The following is a 24525-nucleotide window of genomic DNA, read 5'->3' on the forward strand; positions in this document are numbered from 1 at the left end:
GGCATTTATGAAATAAGCACCCCTACCAATGGATGACAGAATAATAAATAATAGCTTGTATACAACCCTTACTGGTTGCAGTTTTAAACATTTAATGTGTGAGGGTTGCAGTTGCACCAAAATGTCATAGTTAGGTTTAGAAAAAAACATCATGGTGCAGCTTAAAATAAGTACTTTTATTATTTAGCAAATGTTGTCACTCTTTATACTCCATTGCCTGACTTCCTTTTGTCCTATCATAAAGACTAATATTAATAGAGGCCGCTGCCTAACAATTAAACGTGAATATGGGTCCTCTCAGCTGCTTGTAAAAACGACCTGGTTGTACTTTGGAGGAGGACAGTCTCCTTTAAACATGCTAGTGCAACTCGAGTTTCCCATCAATACTGTTGCTGGTTGATATACAGAAGTTTTAAATCATAGAACCTCACACTTTTTGTTTTTTGGCTGGTATGTTCAAATATGGAAGTTCAATTTGTTGACATCCTTTTAAAGTGTTAATTTAGACAGTAAATATTTTGCTGTGTCCTTTCTATCAATTATGATGCTATCATTGTATTTTTGGAGATGCTGTTGTTCTGTGCAGCTGAAAGTGCACAAGGTTGGCATTGAATGTGAATGACTTGTTTGTTAAGGACAAAAAGAAAAGACTATTGAGAGAAAGATAGAGAGAGTTAAAAGAAAACTAATATATTGATAAGTGAAAATGACTATGGGAAGCTCTAGGATGTAAGAAAGACAATGTTTGTCATTGTGTTAACTTTTGTGTCCTGCAGCCAACTCTTATCTCTAGTTTCCCCTTTTTCTTTTGGACCTATTTTTTCCCCAACATACACAAAAAGGACACTTGTAAGGTAGTTAAATGTTAAAATAAAGAACAGCTGACTGCCAATTTAATCTGTGATAAGAAGCAAGCCTCATTTAAAGGCTCTAATTTAAACCAAAAACTTAGTTTGGCTGGTAATTTAAAAAAAAGTACCTCAATCCCACCTGCTGCAGTGAGAGAGCTCTCAGGTGCGAAAGTGTGTAAAAAGTATAAGCTTGCATGCTCCCCTGCGTGAATTTATGTTTTCTATTAATGCCTGACAAGCTGACTTTTGTGGAGAAACCAGTTTTCTGCAGGACATTAGCAATATCAGAAGCAGAGAGGGTCTTCCTCCATCAAAGAAGGAAACCCTCGGGAAGACAGGATGACCGTGACTTGACAGATATAGGAGTAAAGAAAAAAATATAAACAGAAGTAAGTAAGGACGACGGGTAAAAAGAGAAGAGCAAAGAAATAAAGCGTTACACACAAAGAGCCAAGCAGGGCGTACTCAGAAAGCGCGTCCTCCTGCCGCCAGGCTTGAAGGCCAAACGCTCCGAACCCCAGCTGAACTTTACACAGCCTGAAGAGAGGGAGGAGGGAAGGAAGAGGAGGAGAGATGAAGAACCAGAAAAGGAGAACACACAGAAGAAAGATGGAGAGAGAGAGAAAGAGAGAGAGAGAGAGAGAGATGAAGAAGATACAGGGAAAGAAAATGAGCAACAAAGAGATAGAAGACAGAGAAAAACAGTGAAATAGAGACAGAAAGGACAAAAGTAAGAAAGACAAGGTATAGATGAGAGGGAGGGAGAGAGACGCAGGTGAAGGAATACAAAGGAAGAATGTAACAGTCGGTTAGCCATCACACTGCTTTACACAGAGCGAGAAACAGAGAAAGATAGAACAAGATGTGAGAAGTGTCTTTTTGTGAGGGAGTGAAGACAAACCAACTGCATGCATTTGTGTGCGTGGAGAATTTCTTATGTTTTGAGGAGGTTCATGAGGCCTTCTTCAGACTGGGGATTCACAAATGTTTGCCTACCTGGGGTGGGAGCACACAGGCTGGGCACAGAGAGCGCCGCCTCGCTGGTGTAGGCCGAACACAGGTTGTTGCTGGAGGGAGAGGGTTTGAGTGGCTGGAGCAGAGTGCTGCTGCCCGAATCTGCTAATCCTCCCGGTGCTAACAGAGCCAGCTGACCGGGGAACATGGTGGGGACGCTCTGGGCGGATAAAGTGCTGCCTGGAGATAGCACAAGGCATAGGCAGGAGAGGACAGGGCAGGAAAGACACACCACAGAGACACACAAAAATACACACACACAAATAATGGACAAAATAAGACACCCGTCACCACAGACATTTACAAAGACACAACCCAGCACACACAACCACACAGAGAGAGACAGACGGGGAAAGCAGTCAGAAATGTTCAAGCTCTGAGCCTGCACCAGCGTACACCCACATGCACGTGTAACCAAGCAGATCAACACAAACACATATATGTGCACATGGATGCATAAACACAGAGACAGTGTAACGTTAGGGTGAACGTTTGAGATCATCCTGGCTGTAGAGCAGGATTCTTGATTACGGTACATATTCTGGTGTTGTGTTACTGTTGAGAAGTAAATGTTTAAAGGGTCAGTTCAACCAAAAAACAAACACATTTTCTCACCTTCTTCTGGTGGTATCCAGCTATATTTATACGTATATATATATGTATATTTAAATCGTCATGGTTTTGATGAGGTGAATGAAATTTCACCTGTGTTGCTCAAAGCATTCAAAAGCAAAATTTAAGAAAAAAATAATGCTAAATTTAATGCTAAGTGCTTATGCTTCTGGTGCAGACACCTCCTGAGCACGCCAGGGAAACATAGTACTGTGGCGTATTGCACGTAGCATGTATTTTCATGTGTGATGGGACCAGAACTGTCTGGAAATCCCACTTCTTGGCTCCTATGTCCAATCCAACTTCTGCAGCCAAACTTTTTTCTGTCAAACTTTTCAGGAGGTGCGAGGTGCATCTCCGAAGCTCTCTGCGAGCCCCACAAACCATCTCTGCAGTTCTGCAGAAGCTCTGTGCAAGTTAAATTGGCTTCAAAGCCCAGTGCTGTTACTGCGGGTCGTTGCAGCATTGCTTGAGCTAAATGCTAAAGTCAACATGCCAGCATACTCACAATGCCCATGTAAACATGCTGATGTTTAGCAGATGTTTAAGATATTAATATGTTAGTTTAGCATGTTAGCATGCCAACATTTGCTAATTTGCACTTAAGGGAAAGTACAGCTTAAGATGATGTCATTAGTTTTGCAGGTTTAGTCATAAACTAAAGTCTTGGACAAGTTCAAATTTTGACCTGAAGATGGCGCAAGATGTACAGAATCAATGGCAACTATTTTCTATTGATTAAAACATTGTTGCTGAGAGGAGATGCTGCTGCTGCACAGTGTTGTAGTCTAGGATAGCTAGGACTAAGACCACAGTGTATTGATCCAAGACAAGACCAAGACTCAGTAGCAGGACCAATGTGAGTCCTTTACTGCATTTTCTAATTTAAAAAAAAATATTAAGGAGCTGAAATCAACTTAACCATCTTCATTCAACATTTTTCATTCATCATTTTTAAACAGGCAATCTAATGATAATCTTGCAACTGTTGTCTTGAACGGTGTTGAAGTAAAATCCTCTTTTTCTGAGACTGTAAAATGAGTTTGAGTCAGAGAGCCTTTAAGAAAAAAACATGGTCTGGAGAAAGGCCTTGAGACCAAGGCAGAGACCCGTCTTGAGTACTATAATGCTGCTGTTGCATTTCTTTAAAGGTAAATGTTTAATGCTGTGAGCAAAATAAAACAGATTTTATTCACCTCCACTGTGTTGGGGTGACCACGCAAATCTTAGAATTGAATATCTCAAATCCTGGAAATAAAACCAACTACTTCTTGGCTTAGAGATCACAAGAAGTAAGCAAGAAATCATGTTTCTTTGGACTTTGGGTGAACCAACTTTTAAATATTCACGTTTAAACAAGAGCCTACCTGGCTGTAATGGACTCTTGCTGCTGTGAGTGGAGCTGGTTCTGGATGATTTGGAGGATTTGCTTTTGGTAGGTCGTCGCCTCCTGCCGGTCAAGCCTATCACTGGAGGGAGCACTGCAGCTGGAGGAACCTACACAATGACCAAAGGAACAATGCTTGCTTCGACTGTAGGAGATGCCGTTTAGTGTCTGTACTGATGTAACTGAGGTGAGTTACCTTCCCCAGCCTGGTAAAGAGACTCTCTATTTCCTCCTTCTGGCGGGAGTGCAGGGCCTGAATCTCACGCATGTGCCTGGTGGTACACAGAGGGAATGCAAAATATGAGGAGTAAAATATTGGCTAGCTAAAGAAAGAAAAAGATAACGAGGGTGAGGAAGCGAACAGAGAAGAGGCAGCGGAGGGCCGAGTGTTCTTGGAAGTGCTTAACATCCTTTTTCAAGAAAAGAGGAAGCAGCAAGAGAGAGAAAAGTAATGAAGGAAAGTGGGTGGTTAACCTCATTCTTGAGGGTGCTGAAAGAGGAAGGGGAGAAAAGAGAAGCACAGCCTGCTATTTTTGGGGGCACAGAAACAGAAGACTGCAAAATCTAGTTTTCTTCAAAGCAGATAAACTTAAAGTGGAAAGCAACAAGTTTTCAACTTTTCAATTCCTTCCCCACCTAGACTCTCCAAGTGTACCTATTTTAGTGCTATGTAAAATGAAAGTGATGAACAACTGTAGAGGCAGGGATTGTATTATTGCAAAATCATTAGTCCACTGCAAAAGTACTCCTTTGCCATTGATAGCTGGCGCTGTACGTCGGAAAACAAACAGCACGGTTCTCTTCCTGTTTTAATTGCGCAATGGTTGACGCACATCCTTTTTGTGCCGTAAATCGATGCGATCAACATTAAATTCAGAATTAAATGTTAAAACAAAAACATTATCTCTGGAGGCTTTAATAAGCAGGAGGTGAAGGAGGAGAGTGCTAACAGGTCAACAGGAGAGCAGAAGGGATAACTTACTTTTCTCTGAGGTGGCTGACTTCCCGTTTGAAGTCTTCATCCTCAAATTCGGAGTCATTGTCACTGCTGATGTAGGAGTTATTGAAGGAGTTGTTGTTTAGACTCGGCAGCGAGGCTTTATGAGTGGAGTCTGGACTCAAAATCTGCACAGGATTACTGGGTCCATTAGCAGCCTGGGCGGCGGCGGGTGGAAGGGTCTGCTTGGGCTCGAGGCTCTGCTCCTGGGCACGACTGACTGAGAATCTGCCGACACGAGCCTCCGGGTTGGTGGTAACCTTAAATAAAAGAGCGGTGGATGAGATAATGAACAAAAGGAATATGGAGAGTTTTTTTTAAGTTCATACATGTGGTCAAATGTCATAAACAGGAAATACCTGGAAGCGTCCGATGGTTGTAGTAGGTTTAGGAGAGGGGCAGGGTGAGGTGAAGGGGGAGGCTTGGTGAGGCGCTCCAAGAGTCCGTTGTGGGAGTCCATCCACAACATCTCCTCCTTTTCCCCCTTTCAGAGGAGAAGAGGAGTCCTTGTGCAGTGTGTTCTCTGGGCTGGAGAGAGTGGAGGAGGACGAGGAGGAGGAAGACGAGGAGGAGGAGGAGGTGGTGGTTGAGGATGATTCGGTGCAGGCTGGACGTTGGACAGGAGGTGCTTCAGCAGCCAATGAGACCTGATCAGCAAGAGTAAAGACAACACAACAGAGAAGAAGAAATGGACACATAGGATTACTTCACTTAGCCTGAGATCAAGGCAACATTTCGATGATTATTAATCTTCCCAATGTTTTCCTCATTTATCGATTGATACACGGTCCAAAAGGTATGTTTTATACAACCAAAAGTCCAAAAATCTAAAGCTATTCAGTTTATTATCATGTATGGCAAAGAAAAGCATCAAAATTACAAATTCTTGCATTCAAAAAGCAAGAACCCAGCAAATGTTTGGTATTTTTGCTTCAAGAATGACTTAAATGATTATACAGTTATCAAACAGTTGACACACCCATTGAAACCAGAAACAACAATCAGTTTTCTGCATTTAGACTTTTCACATTTCATCACATCACCTTTAAAACCTTAGAATATTGGTTTAATTTTTTCTAAAAACACTGATCAACTTTGTAAGAAATGTCTCACAAATTGCATGAAATTAGGAAAAGGTGACAAGAATATGAAAAGTAGTTCTACAAAAGACAGAAAGAGAGAGGGAGAAATTAATTAAAGGTTAATAATTTAAAACATAGGGAAATGTCCAGAAATATATCTATTATTATTATTTACTGTTTTATCCATATATTTATTTTTCTATTTCTGCAACCTTTAGTTTTAAAACAATCCTTTTTCTTTTCTTTTTTTGGCTAAATCTCAGGTATTTTTCTTGTAATTTCTTCCAGTATTTTTCAAAGCCATTTGCTCAGGTTACAAAGGGTTAATTCGCTGTCAACTGACTACCCGTTGACGGTCTAGTCTGTTGTGTGAAGGAAATCTCACCTGAAATCTTCCCAGTTTAATTCCACCTGAAGGATGAGGAGGAGGAGTTGCTTCCTCCAGAGAGAAGGGAACTAAAAGACAAATGTTACAAATATTAGACACACAGATGAAAACAGATTTAGAGACAGAAACATAGATAATACAGATAATTATATACATACTTGGTTGTCCCGCTGACGATATGCCACCGTGAGAGGCCTGGGATTTACCATGGAGAGAGAAGAAAAGTGGGTTAGTACTAAGCACACTGTCATTGAATCATGATATATATAATGTGAATGTGAGTTAACAGGATAATATCCACATATCTGTGTGTGTGTGTGTGTGTGTGTACCTGTGTGTGTGTGCTGACAGGAACTGTCTCTGGGCTCAGTGCTCTCCTCAACTGAGCATCAAGGTCCTCTAAAGGCTGCTGGGACTGGGAAGAGACAAGATACACTTTTAGACACATACAAAAATAAGTGTATGCACGCACACGCACGCACGCTCATGCACGCTCACACACAGAGACACACACAGAGACACACACAGAGACACACACAGAGACACACACACACACACACACACACACACACACACACACACACACACACACACACACACACACACACACACACACACACACAGGATTAGCCACTTAAGTTGATTAGCAATACAAGCACAGATCAGCCAAAAGCACACACGTATACTAAGACTGGAAATCAATCTTTTTTTTTTATTTTTTTTTGTTTTACTGACAGACAGGAGTGTGTCATTTTAGTTATCCCTCCAAATTTCCTTTCCCTGTGCCAAAACATACACACACACACAGTCAACGGTAAGGTGATGGAGAAGGCATACAAGGTATTCTATTCCCTTCAGCATAATAACTGCAAATTAAAAATAAATAATTCAAATCAAATCCCTTGTGAGTTTTCAATTACAGCAGGATTACTTTAATCATACAGGACATGTCTCAGCCATGAGGTATGTAAGTGGCGGGAAGTGAATGTTGGTAACTTGGCAGGTCAGATTTTTCATGAAAGAGCTACGAGTCAAATCTGCGGAAGCCCAATTCTCCCAATGTGAGAAAAACGGATCATGGAAGACACTGAGAAACTTTTTTTTTAAAATAATGACACTTTTTCAAAAATAATTAGAAACATTCTCAAAATAATGACTTAGTATCTCAAAAATAATGACAAACCTTTTCAGTATTTTTGATAAAGTTTGTCATAATTTGCAGACATTGAGCCATTATTTCAGAGATCTTTTTTTTTCATCACATTGGCCAAAATAGGCTTCCATACACATCTCACTAGTCAGTGGTTACATCGAAGGACTATTCTTAGACGGCAGCATTCACAGCCACAACAAAACAGTCTGTACATTAGAGTCAGTTCAATGTCTTCTCTGCCCTGAGGTACCTGGTCCTCAGCCTGTCTGCCTGCCACCTCAGCCTCTGTCTGTCCAAATGTGTTACCATGTCTCTCACTCTTTCTCTTAAACAGCTTCTCTCCGATCAGCATCCTACTTTCTTTAATTATCTATCATTATTATTAATTTAAGGTAAAAGTACAGGGATTTCTTTGTAGCTTAATGTATTTATTTGATGTTACATTGTTTCGTTTTACTATTATTTATTCTGTTGTGTTTTCAGTTGATTAGAATGCAATCATCTTTTAAAGTAAGATGGGAGTATAATGGAGATGAAACAATGTCCGAGTCTCCTTTCCGTGTTTTGTCACATAGTGTTAAGTTTCACAAGTTATTAAAATATTCAATATGCACTTTACAGCACAAGCACTATTCATTCACAACAGATAAGGCATTGATACTGTACTCAAAAGCATAGCACACTCAGGATACATACAGTGTTGCACTGCATTGGAAACAGAACTCTAAAAATTAGCAAAAAATAAAACACCTGTATTAGACAAGGTCCAGGGAAGGACGGCAGGAGTTCTGAAGGAGGAGAACTGGCCTAATCCCAGAGAAAGAGAGGCGATGTAAAGACAGAGTGGGAGAAAGAAGAGAAAAAAGATTTGTAGAGGAGGTTATAAGAATAGTGTTTGTTGTGGTGAATGTTAAAAGAAATTTTCATGCAGGATGAGTGATGAGAAAAGTGAGTAGAAACATCTTGAAACACCTATGATTTCTAAATTACAGACTGTAAATTACCCCAGCAGTTTCTCTGCTGGCTGACCACAGAAATAAATAAATAATAAAATGACTGGTGCTTTAAATATATGTAAATAACTCGTATTGCTCGGACCACTCACCGGTACCCTGGATAAAGGCGTTTTGGATGGAGTGCTCTGGCTGAAGGATGAAGCAGGGATGACTGAAGAAACTGAAATCATAAAGTCAGTAAGCAACATTATTAAAACACATGAACTGACACAAGCACATATGCAGAAACACATCCATCTACATACCAATGGGAGCAGGGGTGGAGATCGGTGTTCCAGGGCCCTGGACTGGAGCAGGTGACCCCAGTGACAGGCTGGAGGGGGGCTGAGGAGGATTGGCTGGCTGGCTGGAGCCAGGTGTGGTGACAGATGTGCTGGAGGTAGAGCCGGGGCCCAGTGGGGATGAGGTACCTGCGACGGAGGGTCCAGAGGCAGGGTCAGCAGTTATGATGTCTCCCTGGGTGGACGACACCCCTCCACCGAGATCCATGAAGAGAGACCGCAGCTTCTTCTCCAGAGCTTGGATGTCGTCCGGTTTGCCTTGGGACTCAGTGTATGCTTCACACCTAATAAATACATCAGTGAATGATTAGTAATTCTTCGCAATAAATGAACCAAAGCCCCTGAAAACAAGCTAAATCCTGACGAGTGCATGGTAGTGATGACATCTTTTCCCAAATGAGTTTTGCTCACTGTAAACCAACAAGAAAAGTCCTGAGAAGATTCAAACACAGAACCACAGCTGTTTTCACTTTCACAGAAAATTAAGATTTCAAGCACAACACAAGCAGCTGCGTAAGAACAACAAGAACTTTTCCTATTTATTTAGAGACTAGAACTGGAAAAAACAGCCCACGCTGAAGACACATTTCAGTTGGTGCTAATCAGTCCTAAAGACTAAATGTAAAAATCTCTCACCTTGCATCACATTCCCCACAGTGTGTGTGCGTCTGCCCGGGCAGGGCTGCCGTCTGCGGCTGGGAGTGGACCAAGGTGGGTTGGACTGAAGGAACATTGGTGGTCACTGTCTGGAGCCCCACAGCAGGAGAGGAGGAGGCAAGAGGGGGAGTGGGGTGGGATCCAGCAGTGGAGGGAGCGAGCTGGGGGCCTGGGATGGCAGTAGTGGGGATAACTGAGGAGAGGGTGGAAGTGGAGGAGGAAGGAGAGACTGAAAGATGATCGGAGGAGACTTCACTGGCTGGAAGGGCAGAGGAGGGAGGGGAGGATACAAGGGGAAGAGTCTGGGAGGGAGGAGGGGAGGCGAGCATTGTTGGAGGGATGCTGGCAGTTGGTAAAGTGGAGGGAACTGAAGTAGCAATGACAGCAGAGACAGTTTGAGCCTGAGGCTGGGTGAAAGCCTGGGGCTGGATTTGTGCTTGCCCCTGGACCTGCATCTGTCCCTGGGGTTGGGACACTGCCTGCAGAGGTACCTGTGACTGAAGGATGGACTGGTTCACCACAGTAGGAGGAGGGGAGGAGGAGCAAGGAGGGCTGAGACAGACAACAGGCACAGAGGAAGGGGTGGTGGAGGAGGAAGGGGGAGAAAGAGAAGCATCTATGACCTGCGCCTGGTTTAAATTAGAAGGAACAAGCCCAGCAGTAGGATCCACAGTAGGAGTGACTGTGCTGGACTGTGAGGGTACAGAAGCTGCTGCAGGCTGCAGAGGAGGATGGGTGGAGTGGATAGCAGCTGGGGCGGTGCTGGGTCCGGGATCAAGCTGAGTCTGGTTCTGTTTGAGCTCGGAGAAGGCTTGTTGTAAGCTGATGGCTCCAGCAGACTGCGACAACGCAACACCTTGGCTTGGAGGCTGGGATGGAGCTGGAGCTGAAGATGGAGCAACTGGAAGAAAAGAAACTTGGTTTGATTTCTTTCAAAAACAGAGGAAAAAACATGACTCTTGGCAAGAAATGTCCCACAAACTGGGGAAAATTTAGTAAAATGTGACAAAGAAATGATATGAAAATTAGCTGGACGGGATTATCTGATATCAAAAAATGTCCAGAAAACTGTATGCATACATTTTTAATATTTAAAATAATGTTATAAAAAGCCAGTTTCTTTTCTTTTCTTTTTTTTAACATTTTATTTTATTTTTATTTTCAGGTAATTTTCTTATGTGTTTTTAGTGATTTCTTGTTAATTTTTTGGGCTATGTTTTGTTAAGTTGCTCGTTGCCTTCTTTTTGTCGTCTAGATGGGTGTGCTTTTGTGAGCTTTTTATTGAAAAATTAACTATAATTTTAAACACTGCATAACAAAAAGGTATTTCTGATATATTTTGATCTGCACACAATATCCAAATGAAAGATGCAGCTATTGATATTTCACTAGTGTTCCACTAGAAGATCATACGGTATCAAATTAAGTAAATGCCACTGTGTTATTGCGTTTAGATGGAACATTTGGGCTGAGCAATTTCCTTTAAACGCATTACAGCCTAATCTGATGAGTGTGTGTGTGACAAAGAACAATGCCATTTAGTGCACATTTGTGTGTGTGTTTGAAGTTAAAGTGAAGGAAATTGTGTGTATTTTTCAGCAAACCTTAAATGTACAACACTTTTTGGGGGGATGGAAATGAAAACAATTAAACTGTAAGTTAACCTGTGCAGGTTATACATGCACACGCCCACACACACACACTCCGAACCTGTGTCAGCAGGAGATGCAGGGGCAGGAGAGGCAGATGTGGGAAACATTTGTTCCTTCAGCCGGGCTTCAGGTACGGGGCTGACGATGAACCTCCGACCTGCTGAATGGACCACTTGTGCTGTTGCACTGGAAGGGATGTCTGTCAATACACAGCATTGTTATTTGTTAAACCTCAGAAATAAATAAGCAAACTACTATTGTGTGCTCCAGTTCATCTGAAGCTTTGCTAGATGCTTTACAGAGAAAACATGGCAGATCACTGTTTGGAAATTCTGTCCTGTCTTTAGATTTTGCAGGAACTCAGTGACACAGACACTTAAAGTCAGGTCTTACAGTTGCATGTGCCACCCTGTAGCCCCACTGGCACTAACACTGGTGCCTACTGTTATATTAACGCTTTTTATTCTGTTCTTCTTTTACCTGGCATGGGGACAGATATAGCAGGAATCTGCTGCGCCATATCACCTGCCATCTGTAGATCAACAACAAAAGAATTAAACACTGAGAGATAAATAAAGGTGAAAACCAACACCAGCAAGCCTTAAAACATAAAGAAAAGACACGAAAAGAAATGGATTTACCTGGCTGTTTGCGTCTCTCTCCAGACCCTTCTGGTCTGCGTTCTCTATCACCTCTCTGACTTGCTCAATGAACGACTCCCTCTCACTCTCCAGGATGAACTCACTCTGGACCTGCAGTGAAAAAAGTCACATTAAAATGTGTATAAAATGTAACAGAAACAAAAATACTGTCTGGTTTATGGTGCTAAAAAGTGCTAAAATGGAGCATCTCAGGCAGAGGGTGAATGCAGGTGTTCCAGCGCAGAAAATATGAGGAAAATGAAGTGTATTCAACTGTTGAAGCAGCAAACATGTTCTAGGGGAAACCCAAAATACAGTATAAACCTGAAAATAAGCCTAAAGGTCCACTTTAAGATATTAATACAGTTTGAGTGTGAGTAAACAAATCAGAGGAGTGGTGGAGAAAATGAAATGAGTGACAAGTGTGTGTACCATGATCTGGGCAATCTCCTCTGGGTTGTCTCCATCCAAGTCAAACCTGAAAGTCACCATCTTTCTGTTGTGGGTCTCCAGCTGACACTCTGCTACTCTGTCTCCTAGGTTGGATATCTACACACAGACAGAAATACACGGTGAAAGAAAAATACAATTAGAAAAAAAGATAACAGACTGTAAACAGATTAGTGTCTCAATTAGACATTTCCCATAACTTTTATTACAGCTCATAACTATTTAACAACCAATAAATACAAACAGTGCTGCAATACAAAGGGAGGATATATTGTTCCATTATGACTTTATAGGATTTATGGGATGTGCTATTACATTGAGGACATTGAGTTTCGCCTTGGAGATTTTCTCATGGCGCGAGCGACTTCGCACAGAGCGTTTCTGATGTCGCTTGGTAGAGCGCCCTTCATGGCGACCTCCTCCTCCCTCGTTGCCGTCGCTCAGACCTGACATCTCAGAGTGGCCACTGAGGTGAAAAAGAGGCCAAAGTTAATGTGAGAATAAGTATGTAAGTAGGAATTGTGTAAGAAGCAGCTTCACGAAAGTTAAATGTGATCAAAACATTATATGTGTGAGTTTCCTTGTACATTCATTACCTCTCTATGGATGAGAGAACTTGAGGTGGGTGCAGTTGGGACTGGGACAGCTCTGAAGACTGAGAGGCAGACTGCAAAACACACACAGGCACATGAAAATGCATGCACACATGATCAATATGATCACTACCAACAGTAACAACAGGAATGTTTTAGGGGGGGAAATACAGCAGGACAGCATGAAAAATAAGCAAAGTGTGAAAAAAAAGTATGAGAGAAAACCAGATAGATTGCAGGAAATGTCTTCATGAGTTTAGAGGACTTATTTGCATTAAACTATGAAGAGCAGTCTTGGGCCAAAAAGCAACTAAAACTAGAGCATAGAGCAAAAAGAGCAAACTGCCACAATAAGATGGATTGTATTTGTCAATTCACATTTGAAATAAAGTGATTCATATTGGGAATTGTTTTTGTACTTTTAGTAAACATTAGGTGCCAGACTGCATAAAACATCAAAATGGAGCTTGCCAGTGGAGGATCCCCCGCACCCCCTGACAGAGGTCCTAGCTTAGCCCCTAATGTCCTAAAATCCTAGAAACGTCTTAAAATCCTAGAAATGTTCTTAAATTCTCTAATCATCCTAAAATCCTAGAAACACCAAAAAATCCAAGATATTTCCTAAAAAGTATCCTAAAAACTTCCTAAAACACTAGAAACAAGCTAAAATCTTAGAAATGTCCTGAAATCCCGGAAACGTTCCGATATCCTATAAACGTACGGAAATCTGAGAAACATCCTTAAATTCTAGAAACATGTATGGGGCCGCTGCGACTGGCCCCTGGCCTCTTGACATTTTGCAAAAGTGGCCCTCAAGCAAAGCAAGTTGAGTATCCCTGTCCTACAGCGGCCATCTTCAACCATCAGACATCCACTTGGTGGGCTGCACTGTCAACAACCAGTACCTGGGGCAGTGTTTCCATCACATTATCAGGTGGGGCGGTGACTACACTGATGATTGGCACCTCGGTGGCCAATGGCTGAGGCACAGGTGTGGGCGCACGAGCAGGAGGAGGAGGAAGAGGAGGTGGGGAAACAATAGTAGGCACCACCCCAACAGGGAGAGGCAGAGAGGAGGGAGGGGAGGCAACGGCTGCTGCCGGCACAGTAACAGGGAGGGACGGCGAAGAAGAGGGCAGGGTCACCAAGGAAACGGTAGACGGCGTTACACTGGGCTGAGAAGAGGACGAAGGGCCGGAAAGGAAAAAGAGGAGAGAAAGAAGAAAAAGGCAGATAAGGCAGAGGATGGGTGGGAGGAAAGGTCAGAAAAGGGAGGCAATGTCATAGAGAGGAGGAGGAAGTAGATAAACCCGGCAAGTGATCAGATGTGATGAGCACAGACAGATTTAATGCCTCGGTAATCGAACAGTGAACTAAAGCTGGTCTTCAATTCAATTGTTGGTTCATCTTAAGCCTCCTACAGACTGCGATTTTAGCATTTCTATGAGTTTATGCAAGTCACACTCGGCGACATGAATCTGATAAACCGGGATACAACATCAAGTTTGATGTATGCAAACTGTACGATGACATCACCTACTGAATCACAGGCTACAACATCCATCGACATCAATACCCAAGAACAAAATGTCTGCGTGCGTCATGCATCTACGCGGTGTAGTGGTTGAGAGAAAAATGGAAACATGAATTTAGCCCTTGCTATAATGGCATTTATGAGTGGAAAAAAAAGTCTGAAGAGGAGGAGAATGAGAATGTGGACATGGTCATAGACAGGAAAAAGAGGCCAACTTTGCAACGAGAGCTTGAAGTATTACCATCTACCAGCATTTAGCAGAGTCGCACTCATCAGTGCCTTATTTCTTTTTTTAAAAAAAATGTTCTTTTTATGTGTGACTTTTACAACCACATTGTCATAAATGCAGAGTCTTTTGCCAGACTTACAATACTGTACAATGCAGATGCAGCATAATTTACAGGACAGTTGCACTTCCCTTCTTTCCTCCACCTTCATTTATCCTTCCATCATTGTCTTTGTTAAAAACACATACATATACACACAGATATACACACACACACACACTTACAAACATGTAGACATACACACACGCATATATATATACTCTCACACACACATATATACATACATACACATTCACCTACACGTACATACACATTCATACTACACTTCCATATCCACCTATACTCCTACACCTATTTACTTTCACAAATACATATGAACCCTTAAAAGGACATACTCGTGTACATTTGTCCAAACTCTGTAAACAAACTTAACTATGAACACTTGAACTATGGGAGTGTGCGTTGCTATTGATCTTCACAAAAAGAGAAGTTAAAACTGTAGTAGGGTCATCTAAAGTCTGCTTGTAGTGGGATTATAAATTTCATCCATTTATTCCAGATTTGATCAAATTTTATTCTTCTGAATCCTCAAAGAGAAGGTCAGCTTTTCCAGTTTAAATATTTCCAAAATTATTCCATACCAGCCCTCTAGGGTGGGTGGTACTGGGTTTAGCCACTTTCTAGTGATTGATTTTTTACTTGCCTCCAGGAAGGAGGAAGTTGAGGTCCATTGAAAACTGCTAATATCTCCCCAAGTCTCTTCAGAAAGCCTTTTTCCTGCTGCTTTTCCTTTATATCTTTTTATATATGTAAGGAAAGCATCAGCTTAGGGACTTTCCTAAAATTTAATTACTGAATCCTACCTACCAATAACTCTTCAGGTGGCAAAAATCACTACTAACAACAAAAGACAGAGATGTCAAACAAATCACTGTGTCTATAAATGCAAATTGTTTGTTTGTACAAATGCACATTGATTGTACAAATGTCTACAATCACTTATAAACACAAGGACACCTATGTGCAGTATATCCACATACACTGCCATATACGAAGGTACCTGAACCAGAGCGAGCTGAGCAGCTTGGTACAGAAGATAAAGATGTTCTATACTGGGAGACGGACTGAGATCACAAAACTAAACACACCAAACATACAAGCACAGATACATGCACACAGACAGACAAACACGTGTATGTAGACACACATAAAAACAAACCCAAGTGCAGGAAGCATGCCAATGAGCGAGCCAGAGAGTGGAAAGAAAAATAGAAGAGACAATCTGAGCTGACAAAGAAAAAGTTTACAGTGAAAAAGTAGCAGTTCAGGACGAACAAAACACACATTAACAACATATTGGCTAAAAATGGCATCAAATACAGGTGTGTGTGCGTGCATGCGTGTGTGTGTGTAAATGTCTGTGTGTGCCCATGAGTATCTCTGGTTTTCATTGGTTTAGATCTTAGCATGTGTGTGCAAATATCTAAGTTTAAAAGTCGCGAGTGTTTTATGTGCAAGCAGGTTATTTTGTGTGTCGGTAAAGATAAATGCAACTCTCTGTAAAGAGCCAGCGTCAGCTTAAGTGCACTTATACTGGGTTTATTATGTATTGTGTTACATATACAGTTTAGTAAATTTCAGTTAGTGGTGCTACTTTACGTACTTGTGACGACACCTGCGGCAGAGGTGTGTGTGTGGGGCTCTGAACTGATGTAATACTGTGACTGGACGAAACAACCTGGAGAGAGAAGGAAAAAGAAGAGAGAGGAGAGGAAAAATATCAAATATAAAAATAAAAAAATGTACATGCACACCAATATCCTTTTTAGGTTTGATCCTTTTTATAGCTAGCGCAGTTTCCAGTCATGTCCTGCTTATAATAACCTGGATAAAGTCAAATCCCAGTTATGAGAAACCAAAATTAGTTAGAAAATCCAGCTGGGAAAATCAATTAAATTCACATACATAGTATCCCCTATATTGTTAATTTCCTGAAAGGCTGTTAACAGATTTTACAATTAAAAATATTTTGTAAAATGTGAATGTAATATCAAGGTTTGGACTGTTATGTAAACATGATTATTATTGGGAACCAGCTGTTTTTGCTGGTTCAAATCAGGAAACTTCAAACATTCCTTCTTTTTCTGACAAAAAAACATTTGATCTCCGATTAACATCCAATTTCATGCTCAATCAAATCAGTTTAGGGCTGCAATTAGTTCATGGTGGTGGTTTGTGCTGGGGGCAAACACAGGTCTTCCAAAAGACTGTGGTATTACTGCAGGCAAAGTGCCAGCTCTGTGGGAGTGGTTACCTTCAAGCAAAGGCAACAACTTCAAAGAGAAAGCTGAGTTATTGCTGTATAAGCACAAAAAATAGGGTGGAGCTATTTTTGCATTTTATCTTTATGGGGTTTTGACATCAAGGGGATGTGGTATTAAAAGTGGGAGAAAAGTGATGCAAAGAGAGAAGAGAAGTCTGGATGTATAAAAATTGACTTTTCAGGTTGCAAAGGTTGTTTTTCTAGTTGTCTCACCTGTTGGGAGGTCCCAGGGGGAGCAGGCTGGGTGGTGGCAGGAACCAGAGGGGGTCCCGGAGTAGGCTGAGGGGTGGGAGCCTGAACCTGCTGCTGAGGAACAGATTAAGAGATGGAAAGATGGACAGAGAGGAAGTTGTAGAATGTAATAGGGTGAAGGACAGGAATGGAAAAACAAGAAATAATCAGAACTTGTTTGTAGCTTGTAATTCAAAAACGGTGCATGAGTGCAAACGCAAGGTACTTCTGCTGTCCTCTATTGATCAGTTTTTAATCTACATCTCCTTCTTGTGTATGCACACATGCACACAGACAACACAAGTACATCACTCTATATGGCAACAGATATATGCACACAAACACCAACTGTATGCATATACAAAGTGCGTAGTGTGACACTACAGGCACAGTACTGGGGTTAGGCAGGGTGTAAGTACAGGAGTTTACATGCAGGTCAGACTCTAAGTGATTGGTAGTGATAACAAGTAAACAAAGCACACAGTAAAAGCTGGAATACTGACACCAAACACGAAATAACTCACCGCCGTTTTTCCTAAAATGTCCTAAATATCATCTCCAGATCTACTGCATCAGGACCGAGGTACAGTACAACATAAAGTTGTACTAGTACTTCAATACTTAATTGAAACCATGTGTTCAAAACGATGTACATTCAGCAGTTTTGAAGGTACCAAAGCTAGTAGTAATGAATCAATTGTTCCTTCACCTGTGGTTGCTATGGCAATTTCTCAAGCAAAGAATCACCGTGTGAGCGGAGGCCTGCTCGGTGACTTTTTCTGTACCAGCACTGTGTGCAGGTTGTTTAAAGGAAAAAGAAAAAAATCTGCCTATTTTGTGTGCCTAGGTCTTTTCCATTTCCAGTTAACTTTTGGAATTATTGACTTTTAATCCTGCTACATTCCCAGGGAGCATTGAGCTTAACAGAGCTGCGCTTTTCCTTCCTGAATCCTTCCAATAATCAACGACACTTAAGGACAGCAGCACACAGACAACTGAACTCTTGGAAGGCTTTTAGCAACTTTCTACTTTTCACGAAGCCCACCCTCACATAGTGTGGCAAGAGCTTACACAAATATGCTGCACTAGACACACTGCAACCTACCTTTTCCTACAATCATTGGCAGTCACGTAAAGACAATAAATTCACAGCACAGATATCTAATAAGTAAAATGTATAAAAAAGAAATAGAAAAATTAACATAAATGACATGAAACAACAAAAAACAGAGAAGATAGAAGATGTAAGAAAAAAGCAAGTGATTGTAAGTGGTTCAAAGTTAAAAAAAAAAAAAAAATGTAGAAGGTTACACTGATAATATCAGTGACAACTGGACCTTTGCGGAAGAATTTGATTTCCAGTCTGAACACGAAATTAAGAACACAATATGGTACAAAAAAGAACTGACTGAGAGCTGAGATATTTAGCAACTGCAACACAAAACAACAGAAAGAATCTAAAATATACAAATGAAACGTCTATCTGCGTGGTTACATTGCGAGGTTTGTCTAAGCCCCCTTGGTTTTGTTGTATGTTTCTGTGTGTTTGTCCATACAAATCAACAAAGTCTCTCACCCTTATCATACATACTTATTTTTTTACATAATATTCCATGTGCAGGTTTATAGAATATATAGCTACTATTTTAAAGATTAATATACACAATGCTCACCATTTGAGGTAGTACATGTGTTCTTAGGACCAAACGGACTTTGGATTTGTACGAGCAAAAATTCAAGTATACCATACATACAGTATACTCCTGCAAACACACATTTCTCATATACATTCATATATGAACATACAGACAAAATTTTACTTACTGATATAGACAAATCAAATACGCAACATAAACACAGAAAGGAGGGGGCTTAGACGACTTATAAAGCTTGTACACCAGAGTTTGTCTCAAAGACTGCCTTCTAAAAGCTTCTAAATTAATTATTACTCAACTCATACTACTGAGTGGAACTTGAAATCAAATGTTTTCGGTCTTGGTTGTGCCTAGATGTGCTCTGAGTCATGCCCTCGTCTATAAGTGGTGCTAACAAAGGCACCATGTCCACCAAAGAGTTTTTTTAACCTGCTGAAAATGCCAGGAACTCCTTACAAAACATCCAGCTGGGATTGCTTGAGAGTGCTTCTGAGGTGCTTTTTAGCAGAGATGTTGCGTCTTGCTGCTATGATACAGAACATCTGTGGAAGTAAAAATGCTAGAGCACTTGCTCTAGATCAAGGGACGGCTAAAGCACGTGGGGAGAGAGGACGGACCCACAGTGCGGGCTCATAAAAGGAAGCATATATTAATATATATGCAATATATTAACATATTTCTCCTCCATTGTTGTTGTACTTCGGCACTTATACATGTAAGACATGATGGTAGGTCTTCACGGTTTTTGTCCCTCCGCCAATGTGACTAAAAAACTGGGTAAAGAGGTACTAAGAGTTGCACATTTTTTAACTCAATGCTTCAATAACAAAAACAGAAAACCATACATGCAGGGTTCAGCGCAGAATAGGCTGTTGGTGTTCGCAAAGACTTACAAAGAAATAAAATTCAAGCTGGCCTCAAGAAAAAACGCTTTCGTGGACTTGGCCCTTAAAGCTACCCTCTTGACATACAGATTTTTTTTTTGTCTCTAATCAATGAATGAATAATGTGAAACATTTTGAGGGCAGACCATGAGACTCTCCCTGAAGTGTCGATATGACTTGAGGGGATTAAAATCACAACCAAAGACTACATGATGACAGGTAGGCATCAGCTGGGGCTCCTGGGTTGGTAGGGTAAAAAAACCAAAAACAAAAAAAAACAACAACAGGGATTGGTATAATCACCTCTGGGTCAAATTACTATATTAAATTAATTTGGCTGCTTTTCATGGAAGGATTCACTTTAGTTTTACGATTACTGATAAATGATTATGGGCACAGGATTGCGAATTATAAGGTCTATGGCAGTATATATGAAAGTCTCGATGTTTGAGATGTTGACAATTTGCAGTCAAAAAAGAAAGAAAGGGCATGGAGTGCCACAATATGGCAATTATATCAAGAGCTGGTTGTGGATCTTCTTGCTAAAAAAAAAAAAAAAAAAAGCAACTAATTTCAACTAGTAATTGACCCAGGGATGTAAGGGTGTTTTTAAGGTCTAAACTCAGTACCAGAGTGGGGTTAGCAGCCTGCATGGCCAGTAATGACTCATGGTATGTCATATCAGGTTGGGCCGGTACCACCCCTCCATGCCGAGCCCAGGCACCCTGGATCAGAGACTCCAGCTGGGTCGATGAAGCTCCCCCAAGCTCAGCGGATGGAGTGGTGGGGAGGAAGCTCTGCATGGAGGGTGGGTGTCCCTGGGGATCTATGGGGAACGCCCCTCCAGCTGAATCGTAGAGCGCAGCTGAGGATGACTGAGGGATGGATTGAGCAGCTGAGGAGTCAAAGGGGGGGGCGAGAGGTGGAGGAGGAGGTGACTGGAACTCCCCGGTGTCAGAGGACGCCATAGAGTCACTAGAAGGTTCTGGGCTTCTGTCTTTTGTGACTGCACTTATGTGGTGGAGAAGAAGACTTCCTGGAGGTAAAGGGAGCTCAGGACTGACGTATGCATACAGCTCTTCTGTCACCGGCTGGAGACGGCTATACGTGCCTGAACCACCTGATGCAGTTCCAGTGTTGTCCTCTAGAGGAAGGTCCATGGAGCTCCTTCGGGCTCGGTAAAGTCTAGATGCCAGGAGGTTTGGGTCTCCAGCAGCAGCTGCAGCGGCGGCAGCTGCAGCTAAATGGAACTCAAAGACACCTCCAGTTTGTGGTGGGGCTTCAGCCATTACCGGAGGTGCAGAGATTGGGAAAGCAGAAGAGGACATATGCTGTTGTGGAGGATAGCATCCATCAGATGATGAAGAGGAGCCACCAGTGGGCGCACTCATGGGTGGGATTGGGCTGTGTGCACTCATTCTTTGAATGAGGTGTGTGTGCAAGAATCCTGGTTGAGGTGGAGGACCGGGATCAAAACCTAAACTCGCGGCTGCAGCTGCTGCTTGCCTCTGCTGATGGAAACTCAAGTGGCCAAGCTGGTGTGCAGTCATTGGGTATCCTCCATACGCCATTGCTTCATAATGGTCCAATAAGGCAGCTTGATTTAGACTTAATCTCCTTACTGCTTCCTCGTGCTCAGCTCTCATGTCTTTATAGCCGTACAAACTTGGGTCAGATTGTCCTTGGAGATGCAGTGGCTCCCCGACACCAAGTCTTTGAGCAGCTGCTGCAAAACCGGGATTCACCATGAAGAGAGAGGGGGTCTCAACGCCCTCCATCCCAGAAAAAGGATGCAGGCTGCTCCCATAGCGAGGGTAGGCAGGCTGGAAGTGTCTGGTGTGTGCTTCGAGAATGGACGTGCTCTTGCGTCTCTGAGTGTTGTAGGCTTTAGGAGGCCCAGTGGGAGGAGGCGAGAAGGAAATGGGGCGCTCAGGGATGGAGGGGAAGAACATAGTAGGGGGGTCTGGGAGAGTTTGGAGGGGAACGCTCCCTCCTGCTCCTCCTCCTCCTGTGCTCCCTCCTCCACTGTAGGGGTGCGGCATTGAATGCTGCTGCGACAATAAGATACAATGGATTTAAGAATGAGAGAGAACGAGAGAGAGAACCATAGCAGAGGCCCACATGAAATGGAGAAAACAGTGTATTAAAGAGCACCATTTCAAAACAATGCCAAGAGAAAAAAGGGACATATATTTTCTCTTCACACTAGAAACAAAATTACATGGTTAATATAGGACAGAAAATATCAAACAGCTGCAAAAAGGAGTGGTGTGATCAAGTGAAGAGGTAATGTTAAGACACAAAACAGCAGATAGGCCAAGTGACAGAGCGGTATAGCACGGAGACAAGCAGACAACCCAAAGACAAAACAGGAAAAGTGGGAGACATGCAGTGGGGTAGTTTATAGTAGAATACAAAGAGAAGAAAGGCCAAATATAGGCTCTGAGCTCAATAATATCCTTACACATCTGCACTCGGGAAAACTGGCTTCATTGCAGAGATTATTTTTGCTAAATGTTGATCTAAAGAGGCTGGGTATTATTACTTGTAAAGTTTAGCGTCTGTAAAGTAAAAATACTTAATTGTTGCACCCTGGTGGCCTAGGAGTTGAGGAGTCGACCATAAACCAAACTTTAGTTGTATGTCATTCGCCATCTCTTTCTCTGCTCTTATTTTATCATTTCTTTACTGTCGGCTGCCTAATTGGGACATACAATGCCCCAAATGCCTTAAAGCGACAGTTCACTCCAAAAATCTATACCTCCGACTCTTGGTAACTCACACAAAAACAATCAAGACTGATAAATAGCGTCAGAGGTAAGAGAAGAAAAGAGATTTTTAATTTGGTTGAACTGTCCTTTTAAGATTAGAAAGACCAGAAGGCTTCTGTAACTCCACAGCAAAAAGGAAAAATATCACAGAAATTGGTGTACTATCCCATGAAGCCATTTCAGTCTTTCTCAGTTTTTCACATTTTGGACAAAAAAACAACAAAAATGTATGATGGCAAACATGTTGTACTTTAAAATGATCACTGTTTTCCCAATAGCAGATGCCCATGATATTAGACATTTGTATCATAGAAAAAAGGTAAAGGTAAAGCCAGTCACTCTGTATTCAATATGAACATGTGGTGGTCTAACACAGGGAGAAAGAGAGAGTTAAAGAGAGGTGGATGGGTCAAATGACAGACTCACAGAAGTGTCTGAAAGTAAACTAAGTTTAAAATATTGAGGTCATACTAATCTACTTACTCAGGAAAAATGGCCCAGTTAAATGCCTTAAATTAAGAATACAGATGTGGGATTTTGCTACTGACCTAATATTAGATAACTGATGTATGACAACTTACAGTATTGGCTCAGCTCAGGCAATTTAAACTAGTTCAAGATTTGTTTACAAGTGTGCATCTGATAATGCATTTTCAATTAACTTAGTAAAAATAAATTCAATTTTCTCATCTCATGTGGCTGTTTACGCATTTCTCATTCGGCTAGTTGTACAAATCAGTGACAAGAAAACTGCATGAGTAATTCAAGCTGATTCATCCTTCATTCACTGTATCATCCAGCACTGAGAAAGCAATGATGTCACAGGTTTTCATATATAAGGACAATGGGCACTCTTCTGAAAACACAACAACAAAAACATTTTTTTATCTACATCCAGACACCAGTGTGGCCCATATCCCTCATCTTTCTCTCTCTTTTCATCTCCAGTTGTCACCACCACTGTGGCCCCTGGGGGGATTAAGCTTGTAAACCTACAGGGGTGGAGAACAGGGCAGGTAGGCTGGCCCTCCGCTGCCTCGCCCTGGGCAGAGAGGAGGCAGAGTGAAGGGGTAGGACCGTCTCCAGGGCCTTGGAGAGGCGCCCAGCAAATGTGTCCCTCTCAGCTGCGAGAGGCATGCAGGGGGAGGTGGTGGTGAAGGAGGATGAGGAGGACAGGTCTGGAGGAGGGGTGGAGGGCTGCTTTGGAGGGACGGCCAGGGGCGGAGGAGCATGGTAAAAGGAGTAGGAGGAGGGGGGGACGCAAACAGACATGCTACGACATCGACGACGGCGCAACGCAGGCTGTAGACCGGGAAGGGGTGATAGAGGAGGGTTGGACCAACATGAAAAACAAACAATAAGAAATTAAAACACACGTAAAATGATCTAATCATAGAAAACAGAAGTCAATTATAAAACAACCAAAAGACCACGTATAAAAACTTAAAGGTGAAGTGAAGGATAAAAGAACAAAATCAATTATTTGATGAAAAAAGTGATACTAAATCACAGTTTTACATTTTCTAAAAAAAAAAAATACTCTCCATAATTAGAACTTAAAACACAAACAAGTAAAAATAACAGTTCCTTAATTATTTAAGGATTACTATGGAGAAAAACACAATAGGAAGATCATTACATCAGTGACTTTTTTAGGAGCAATGTTTCAGTTTTCCCAACAACAATTTCCTTTACATGTCCTATTTCATACTATTAATAGCACAACAAAAATAATTACATATCAACTTATGAACAAATTCATTAAACACACATTAAGCACAAACTGAAACAGAAAAATGACAAAAATAAATTGAAAAACCCAAAGCATTTAAACAAAAAAAAAATTAAAGAAATTACATAAAAGGAGAGAATGGTTATTCAACATATACGTAATTATTTAATTTGATAAACCAAGTAAGTCAGTTTGTCCACACAGAAAGGACATTTAATAAGTCCAAACCATCATTAAAGAATTCAATCAATCAGCTGACAAACTGAACGACCATCCAGCTGAACAGTATCAGTCAGTGTAGGTGCTGCTTAACTGGAACATGCCCCTAAAAGAT

The 24525-nt window shown here is 41.6% G+C and overlaps 1 protein-coding gene across 1 annotated transcript in view; it reads right to left on the bottom strand.

Annotated features, from left to right (window-relative positions):
• wnk1b (WNK lysine deficient protein kinase 1b) overlaps positions 1-24525 on the bottom strand; it is a 112882-nt gene that overhangs the window by 10487 nt on the left and 77870 nt on the right. Inside the window, 22 exon segments of the mRNA XM_042511329.1 lie at positions 1848-2045; positions 3845-3974; positions 4061-4136; positions 4847-5121; positions 5221-5508; positions 6329-6399; positions 6490-6526; positions 6663-6746; positions 8235-8291; positions 8590-8660; positions 8746-9065; positions 9418-10339; positions 11149-11289; positions 11571-11622; positions 11732-11842; positions 12164-12280; positions 12497-12647; positions 12778-12848; positions 13680-13949; positions 16259-16333; positions 17132-17224; positions 20318-21739. Of these exon segments, the coding sequence (XP_042367263.1) occupies positions 1848-2045; positions 3845-3974; positions 4061-4136; positions 4847-5121; positions 5221-5508; positions 6329-6399; positions 6490-6526; positions 6663-6746; positions 8235-8291; positions 8590-8660; positions 8746-9065; positions 9418-10339; positions 11149-11289; positions 11571-11622; positions 11732-11842; positions 12164-12280; positions 12497-12647; positions 12778-12848; positions 13680-13949; positions 16259-16333; positions 17132-17224; positions 20318-21739 (5032 nt within the window).

Source organism: Plectropomus leopardus, chromosome 22 (assembly GCF_008729295.1).
Source record: "Plectropomus leopardus isolate mb chromosome 22, YSFRI_Pleo_2.0, whole genome shotgun sequence".
In the NCBI taxonomy this organism is placed as follows: Eukaryota; Metazoa; Chordata; class Actinopteri; order Perciformes; family Serranidae; genus Plectropomus; species Plectropomus leopardus.